The sequence below is a fragment of the Corticium candelabrum genome, chromosome 18 (assembly GCF_963422355.1).
Source record: "Corticium candelabrum chromosome 18, ooCorCand1.1, whole genome shotgun sequence".
NCBI classification, from domain to species: domain Eukaryota; kingdom Metazoa; phylum Porifera; class Homoscleromorpha; order Homosclerophorida; family Plakinidae; genus Corticium; species Corticium candelabrum.
The window spans coordinates 833,399-841,897 of record NC_085102.1 but is presented as its reverse complement, the minus strand read 5'-3'; the positions used below and the strand labels follow the sequence as shown (position 1 = coordinate 841,897).

The 8,499-nt window shown below is 42.4% G+C and overlaps 1 protein-coding gene across 1 annotated transcript; it reads right to left on the bottom strand.

Annotated features, from left to right (window-relative positions):
- Window positions 1-1,686: 1,686 nt before the first annotated feature.
- LOC134194327 (uncharacterized protein K02A2.6-like) lies at window positions 1,687-2,888 on the bottom strand. Its single transcript, XM_062663253.1, has 2 exons — window positions 2,652-2,888; window positions 1,687-2,088 (listed from the first exon to the last, which is right to left on the bottom strand). Exons 1-2 carry the CDS (start codon window positions 2,886-2,888, stop codon window positions 1,687-1,689), a joined length of 639 nt encoding a protein of 212 aa, XP_062519237.1.
- Between the last annotated feature and the right edge of the window lie 5,611 nt (window positions 2,889-8,499).

Sequence of the window (8,499 nt, the reverse complement as noted above, 5' to 3'; positions counted from 1 at the left end):
TTCGTGTGTGTGTATTTATTGTAAATATCAATGTATATTTATTAAATTTTGTTAAATTATTGTCATTATTATTAATTAATCATATTAATTATTAGCTTAATTGATGCTAGAATGTAAACGGCAATTCTTTGAAAACACCTGGATTTATCAATGTGATTAAAGATAATTAACTAAATACCATCAATGTCCCACACTACTTCGAATTCACACAGCTACGCAACTCTTACACGGCGCGGGCTTGTTATCTACGTTATGTCTCAATTCTGCATGTATAGCGCTCTTGTATCACTGGAAGTTAATAAATTAATTAACTGTTGAGATGGACTATCAAATTATCATACTTTTATTGAATCGTCGCCATCTTTCGTTCCGCTATTTCGTTGTACCTAGAGATCGGTGTACGTCTTCTAGCTGCATAGAATATACTGTGAAGCGACATCATGTACATCTAGCGACCGGATCCAGAAGATATTAATTAAGCAGCGTCAACGTTTCCTATGAATCTTTCTTGCAAGACGACGTCGATCGTTTATCATCAGTCCTACTTAGAATATATTGCTCTCTTGAAGATCGCGGATGACATGTTGGTGGTGCCTATGCAACGGTACCTATCTAGATGCATGGTCCCATGGGACCTTCGCTTGGCTTCTTGTAGAACGATAAATTTGTTTGTTTTGCGATTCTTTTGTAAAAAGTAACAAACGCGAACAACTATTACCTGATCTTTACTCTGCGCTTCTCAATTTGACGACATTTTGACCGTAAAATGGAGGTTTACGACATCTCGGCTTTTCTGTCATAATGCGCGGGATTGTTACGTCACCCATTGTTGATGTGCCAAAGGTCTGCTGATTGGCTCTGCCAATTCCCGAGAGTGATTCACGCTGACAAGCTAGTATTACGTCACCTACGTTTCGCGTCCCAAAACGATTGCTGATTGGCTCGACAAACTCCCCGAGCGTGACACACGCTTACAAACAAACATAGATAGATAGATAGATAGATAGATAGATAGAAACATAGGTACAGACATACCGACAGACAGACCGAAAGTCAATTCAACCCGTTTAGAGTGAGCTTCTCGCGAAGCAGTCCACCACTTATTGTGGTGTCCTTCTTTTACGCTCGTAGCTTAACAAAATCGTGTGATGCCCGCTACTTATCTAGCAACTAAACAAAACCGTGCGATACCCGCTACTTATCTTTTATATATGTATACCACAAACGTCCCGTATACAGACACTACATTACCTCCCCACTAAAACTACAAGTCCCAACCCAGCTTGTTTGGAAACTTTTTGGTTCTCGTGGAACGACGTAAAGGTGGAATGTACGTCGTAGAGGTCTCTGTCGAGATAGGAGTAGTCACAGTAGATGTCGTCTCAGTTAATAGAGCAGTCTGAGTCTCTTTAGATCTATGGCCTCCAAGTTCGGGATCTGGAAAGTAATCCTGGCTTACAACTGTGCTATGATCACAAACAACGTCAGACAGACTTTGCTGTGGTTTCTTATTTCCATCTTGTTGAGGAGATAGTTCGTCTTCCGGAATTGTTGGTAGATTCAGTGGAGGTATAGTAGCTTCAGATTCTTCTGCCATGTTTCCTGTTTCTAGAATCTGGTCTGCATACCGACGCCATACTATACCATTGGCCATTTCCAAACGGTAGGAGATAGGCTCAGTTTTTTCTAAGACTCTTCCGTAGCACCACTTTTCACTACCATAGTAGTTCCTTGCCAATTTAATACAGACTGTCCCACTTCAAAAACTCTAGCCTTACAATGAGCATCATGGTACTTTTGTTGTTGTGCTTGCTTCTCATGGACCGTCTTCTTGATGCTAGAATGAAGGAAGTCTAGTCGTGTCCGAAGAAGTCTTGACAAGAACAGCTCTGATGATGATATACCAATAGTGGAATGAATGATGATGCGATAGTTCAACAGAAACCGAGACAACTTTTGGTACAGAGTTTTCTCATCACGTTGGTGAGCTTTCGAGGCATTTTTTAGCCTTTGAACAAACCGTTCGGCCTCGGCATTAGTAGATGGGTGATGTGGAGCAATGGTGATCTGTTTTACTCCATCATTCATCTGAACAAATTCCTTGAATTATTGAGAAGTAAATTGTGGGCCATTGTCTGAGACTAATTGTTCTTGGATTCTATATCGGCTGAACAATGACTTCAGGACTTCGATAGTTTTTTCTGATGTAGTTGATTTCATCGTTATAACTTCAGGCCATTTGTAATGGGCATCAATAGCAACGAAAAACATGCTGCCGAAAAAAGATCGTGCAAAATCTATATGTATACTTTTCCATGGTCCGGTAGGCCATGCCCAAGGATGTATGGAGCTATTCTTGGTGCCTAACGATTCAATTGACAACCATCACAATCTCTGACAACCTGCTCAATCTGTCTGTCTATTCCTGGCCAGCACACATATAGCCTAGCCAAACCCTCCATCCTTACAATACCAGAATGACTTGTATGTAAATCCTCCTTGATGTCTGGCTGTATTGATGGTGGAATCACCAAGCGGACACCTCAAAACAAGCAGCCATTCTCCACTGTAAGTTCTTCCTTGCTGACAAAGAAGGGGCGCAGCTTATCATCAATTGATTCAGGCCATCCTCTCTGGGTGTAACGCAGAACCTTGCTCAAAACAGAATCACTTGTAGTAAATTCCTTCCGCCTTGCTGCTGTAATAGGTAACTTGCTGATCTGTTTGAGGTTGATGATATGGGTTACAGCAGCTTCATGCATTTCCTCTTCCCCGCTTACACTAGGAAGAGGGAAGCGTGACAGTCCATCAACGTTGCCATGTTGAGCTGTGGGGTTGAATTGTATATCGTAATGGTAAGCACTTAGATCGCTCGAGTAAGAGCCCATCTTTGCGTCCTCGCTGCAGCTAATGCAGGCATTCTTGTCTTAGGTCCTAACACGGTTGTTAGTGCCTTGTGGTGGGTTACTAAAGAAATTTCCGTTTATAGAGATACTTGTAAAATTTCTTTACGACAAATATAATTCCAAGCGCTTTCTTCTCAATTTGAGCGTAGTTTTGTTCGGTCTTGGTCAATGACCAGGAAGCGTAAGCGATAGGTCTCTCTAGGCCATCAGGCATCACGTGTGCAATCACAGCGCCAATTCCATGGCATAAGGCATCACACGCCAATTTCAGTAGTAAAGTAACATTCTAATGAGTGAGAACATCCGCTGATGCAAGCCTGTTTTTCAAGCTCTCAAACGCTTGAACTTGGTCGCCGGACCATTTCCATTAACAATCCTTCCTCAATAACATATTTAGAGGACGAGCTATGGTTGCTAGGTTAGGTATGAATCTGCCATAATAGTTGACAAGGCCCAGAAATGACCGTAATTCCTGCACATTCTTTGGTATAGGAGCTTTTAGCACTGATGCTACTTTACTGTTGGTTGTCTCCGGTCCGGTAGCACCAATCTTGTGTCCAAAACACTCACCTTCTGACATCATGAATGATCACTGTTTTCTTTTTAAATCGCCATCCATGGCTCATGAGCTTGTCTAAGACTTCTCAGCCTTTCATTGTGCTCTTTTACAGTAGACCCAATAATTAGGATATCGTCATGGTAGCATACAACGCCTGCAATTTCTTGTAACAGCTTGTCCATTATCTCTTGAAATACAGCTGGAGCTGATGCTATACCAAGGGTAAACGAGTATATTGAAATAGACCTTGGTGTGTATTGACAGTTACAAATTTTCAAGACTCCTCGTCCAAGAGAACTTGTTGATACGCATGTGCTAGGTCTAGTTTAGAAAACATCACGCCTCCCGATAGGGTTGCAAAAAATCTTATAGATTTGGCAATTGATATGCATCAACCTTTAGAGATGAGTTCACTGTAACTTTGTAGTCAACACACAGACGAATAGAACCATCTGGTTTAGGAACCGGAACTAACGGTGCAGCCCATTCACAGTGGCTGACACGCTCAATGATACCAAGTCGAGCCAACTTTAAAGCTCTTTATCAATGACACTCTTCAAGGCAAAAGGTACTTGCCGTGATTTAAGGAACGTTGTGTATAGCTACCTCCTTCAAGGTTGAGTGTGCTTTGTACTCCTTGAGTGTCTCCAATTCATCTCAGAAAACTTTAGCATACTTCTTTAGAAATCTCCACTGAAGTGCTCTTTTACATGAGCTTGATTTCAGGCCAATCAAGACGGATTACATCTAACTAATTATGGCCAAAGAAAGTTGGAGAGTGGGGTCAAACACCCACTACGCCAAAATATCTATATGCAACATCAAATACCACATCAAGAAACAATTGGAAAGCTTCGATCTTGCCGAAGATGAGAAGAGGGCAGTTGCGATGAGAATTCTACAGATAGCTGGGACAATATCGTATAGTGTCCACAAAAAATTCATCAAATTGGCGTTTATTCTATCCAAGATATTCACGCGAATGGGGCTTCTAGAGCAAGCCCAACGATGTGCACTCCCGTCCAAAAAACTTTCACCAAATACGAGCAACTATGGAACACTATCGAAGATCTCATCCAAGGGTATACTAAGGTCATCTACAAACACCAGCTATTGAACGTATCGGGATATCCTTTCCCTTTGACCAACGCCCGTCGACCCTTTTTTGTATCCCCTTCTCGGTGCGAAAACACGTCTTGGAACGTCTTTGTAATTCTAGTTCTTTGAAGGAGCCCTCTATAGTCTCTTAGTTCCAGTCTTTGATCTTAATTGTACGTTACCGGGTTGGTGTTCTGTATTTCTACGACCTCGAATACTTCTTCGGTCCAGTTGTGCATATCTCTTTTCAAAGGTGGTCTTTTTGTAGCAATTCGAGCGTTTTAAGGATACTTCTCCGTACAGATGATTCGATTTATACCAGGGGTTCGTTTTTTCTGGCTTTGTGGGCGTCATTCGTATCAATCTGTGATAGGAGAAATATATTGTTTCAGCAGGTATCCAAAACGTAGATATACCTATGAGTGTTGTTTCCGAGAAATTCTTTCACATCCTCGTTTTCAGAGTCCCATTAAATCTTTCCACCCCCACTGCTTTACCTTCATTGTAGGTCGAATACCTTTGAATGTTATTTTCTTCTCACCAGCGATTCATAGTCCTATCGTAAAACTCACCGCCACGATCTCCAACAAATTCCTGGGTATGTGGATATGATCGAATCCAAGGCCTTGATCAACGATATGGCTTTAACCGTTTTATCGCGTATAGGAATCGACCACGCGTACTTGCTGAACTCGTCGATGACATTGAGAAGATACTTGATTCCGGGTCGTTGTATTTCGAATCGGAAGTCGATGTTTGATGGGTTTATGAAGTTCTTCGGCGAGTTGGTCTGTCCACACTACATTTTACCTCTATCGGCAGTGCCAGGCAACCTCAAGCCTGCGCCAGCAGTGCCAGGCAACCTCAACCCAGCACTGCTCGGTGGTCTAGCGAACCTCCAAATGCTTTACTCATAGTAGATAGGAGAGGACCCGATACATTGCTTACGAGAGGTGCTGCTAGACCACAGAGCAACGCTCCCGCAAGCGGACCAAACCCACCCTGCTTCGTACGACGACGGCTTTACCAGATGTACGTACGTGGCACCCCGTAAGTGAGCCGAATCGGAACACTGGGTTTTTGATAAATCTCAGAAACCAACCCTTTTGGCTTCATCCATGTATATGAATTTGGACTTCTTGGCTCCACATACAGGACATACAGATATTAAGGCTATCCTGTTGTTCTTGGTCATCACGGCGGTCTGATTTGCTTCTGGAGTTCCTTTTGCACCTCACACAGTACGACATGGTATTGTATATACATCTACATAAAAATTCTACTTAAAATCTCCTACGCGGTATTTGTTTTCCGATGACAGTACGTACTTGGGTGAAATCGAGAAGAATGTCACGCATAGGACGGCCGTGCCAACGGTGGACTATGAAGTAGATACAACAGTAACCACACAGGACGCTATTGATATATCCTGTAGCATACTGGAATTATACAAGATGCGTTTACCCATCTTCTGCATATACTGATAGACCAGGTACCGCATACCAAGACTACCAAAAATATTCTACATCTCGCCCCCCCCCCCCATCGTACTAGATGGCCACCCAAAGGGTACAATCACCATCGAAGTAATCTTCCAGGTTGATGACGAGACACTCGTCTTGTTTTGGGTTGGTGAGTATGATAACTTTCCTTTAGAGTTGGCTATACCACGCTCTCTCAATATCTTGTCGATCTGTCTAACTGTCAGCGGCTTCAAAGAAGCTTCTTTCCTCGTCTATTTTTAGCAGCGCCAACCCCAAACAGTTTTCCTACGAGTGGAGCCGCTAGACTACCGAGCAACGTTCCCGCCACCACACCCAACCCACCCTCATTCGTACGACGACGTCTGCATGGTTTTCTTACCGCTACCAGCTGCAGCACCAAGAGCTAGGGTGCCGAGTACCTTTGGAGACCTTTCGGAAACATGCACTGAGTGAATGAGGAAGACACTAAATAATAAACACTTTATTACAGTGGCTCTATACACATTCGTTCGGTTGTTTTTGATGCAACCAAGAGATGCTACAAAAAGTTTGAACACAAAGATGGTGATTCTAGCCATTTCTAGACTACGAGCTGTTTTTGCAGCTGGGTTTTAGCTACATAGACAATGCAGACAACAGTGAAATAGCTCTGTAACTGAGTACAGATGACTCGATTAATCACTAGAAGCAATAGTCAGCTTTGTCTTGCTGTTTGAGAGTCAATAAATTCTAGGCAACGCGACATCTTCTTGCTTCAAACAATACGGCTGTCCTTAGATGCTGCGACCCGCCCTTTTCCGTCGTCTAAAGAGAGAGGACAGAGAAGTGCGAAGCGACGAACTTGGCTCCAACATTGTAGGTAGAAGAGACGCGCACCTCCTTACGAAATACCCGATCCATGATTACGAGGCGAGAACTTGCGGCTGTTGCATATTGGAGAATCAGACCCTTCCTCGAAAAAGAGCTTGTGGCGGTACGAAATTTAAACCGATTAGTTTGAATATAACAGAAATGATTTACGAATGATCAGTCTTTACTTTGATATAAAAAATGGAGAGGTAGCGTGCTTCGAAGCTTCGTGTCAGTGTCCATATTTGAGAATGTCCCATATTAGATCAGGTACTCTACCATTGCAGCAAGTGCTTGTGGCTTGCATAAGCTGGAAAGAAGAACGTACTAATCGAGCAACATGCGTCAAATGCCAAGCTATTGGACAGAGAGTCGTCTGAGTGGAGATGCCCAAAGAATTAACGCAACAACAAACTCATCGTTCAAAATTGGCACAATTCTAAGCTACAAGCCCCTACGTGATCTATGCTTGAAGCAATTTCGGGAAAAGCTCTTCCTCCTCGTGTGCGTTTAGCTCAGCGACTGCGCGAAAGAGCCTGTCTTGCGAGGCTACGATGACTTAATTAAGTAATTAATTTGAGGCATGCACTAATCAACAGAATCGGAAGACTCGCAAATGCAATGTAACAATTAAGAGCAATTAACTGTGTGCATTAACACCCAAAGACATTTTCCTAAGAAGACAAGTAAACTCAACAACTTGCATGTGTCTACAGAGGACCTAATGCAACACAATACAATTGGAATGTGTGCCAAACTCTCTACAAATAACCCAACAAGGCCGCAAATATTAATTACCATAGCTATTGCAGCAGTGCTGGATCTGCACTAGCTGAACCCATGAAGGGACTTCGTCTACAGAGATACCCAGAAGCACGTACGTAATGCATGCATGAAACCTAATCTGTGACTTCCGCAGACTACCACCATTCCCATGCATGGTCGTTTACAATCTCCGGGAAAACTACGTCTGTCTCTTCGATGCACGGAAGGCAATCAAGTTCGAACAACGCGTTATGTCCTTCTACTACAGAGTTGGGATTTCCCTATAAAGTCACCCATATCTGCGGTCATATTTTTATCTAAAAGAATATTTACACTGCATGAAAAGGACAGTTATCTAAGACCAAAATTATGAGTATCTATTATTTACCTTTAAATGTGGGACACAGCTTGCTCATGCACCTTTGTTCACATGCAGAAATTCCATTCCGCAACAATCAAAAGAGCAAAAGAACGCGTGTTTACTCAATATGACCGAGGTTCTGCAACAAACAAAATGCTACTTGTAGCTCGTATATTTCTATTACTAATGCATGCATGACTGAGGTCTCGCTTACTAATTAATTGCACTAACTACAGACCGTCGCAAAAGTATAAAGCCACTCCCTGCACGTGACTATACCTAAAGTTTGAATGACCACAAAATTATTGTAAAAGCTTTAGCAAAAATAATTTCAACTGTAATGTACTGCAAATTTTCTATTCTAAACTACAGAGAAGGACTCTTCCTATTGGGTTTGTTTCTTATGACAGAATTTTGAATTTTGAAGTGCGCGCTACTTTCACCACAAAACAAACACGTGATGAATAGCTCAACAAA

Coding starts and splice junctions, on each gene's coding strand:
- LOC134194327 (XM_062663253.1), bottom strand. CDS start 2,888: ATGGGCTCTTACTCGAGCGATCTAAGTGCTTACCATTACGATATACAA. Junction 2,089..2,651: donor GTGATTCTGTTTTGAGCAAG/GTTCTGCGTTAC, acceptor GAATTTGTTCAG/ATGAATGATGGAGTAAAACA.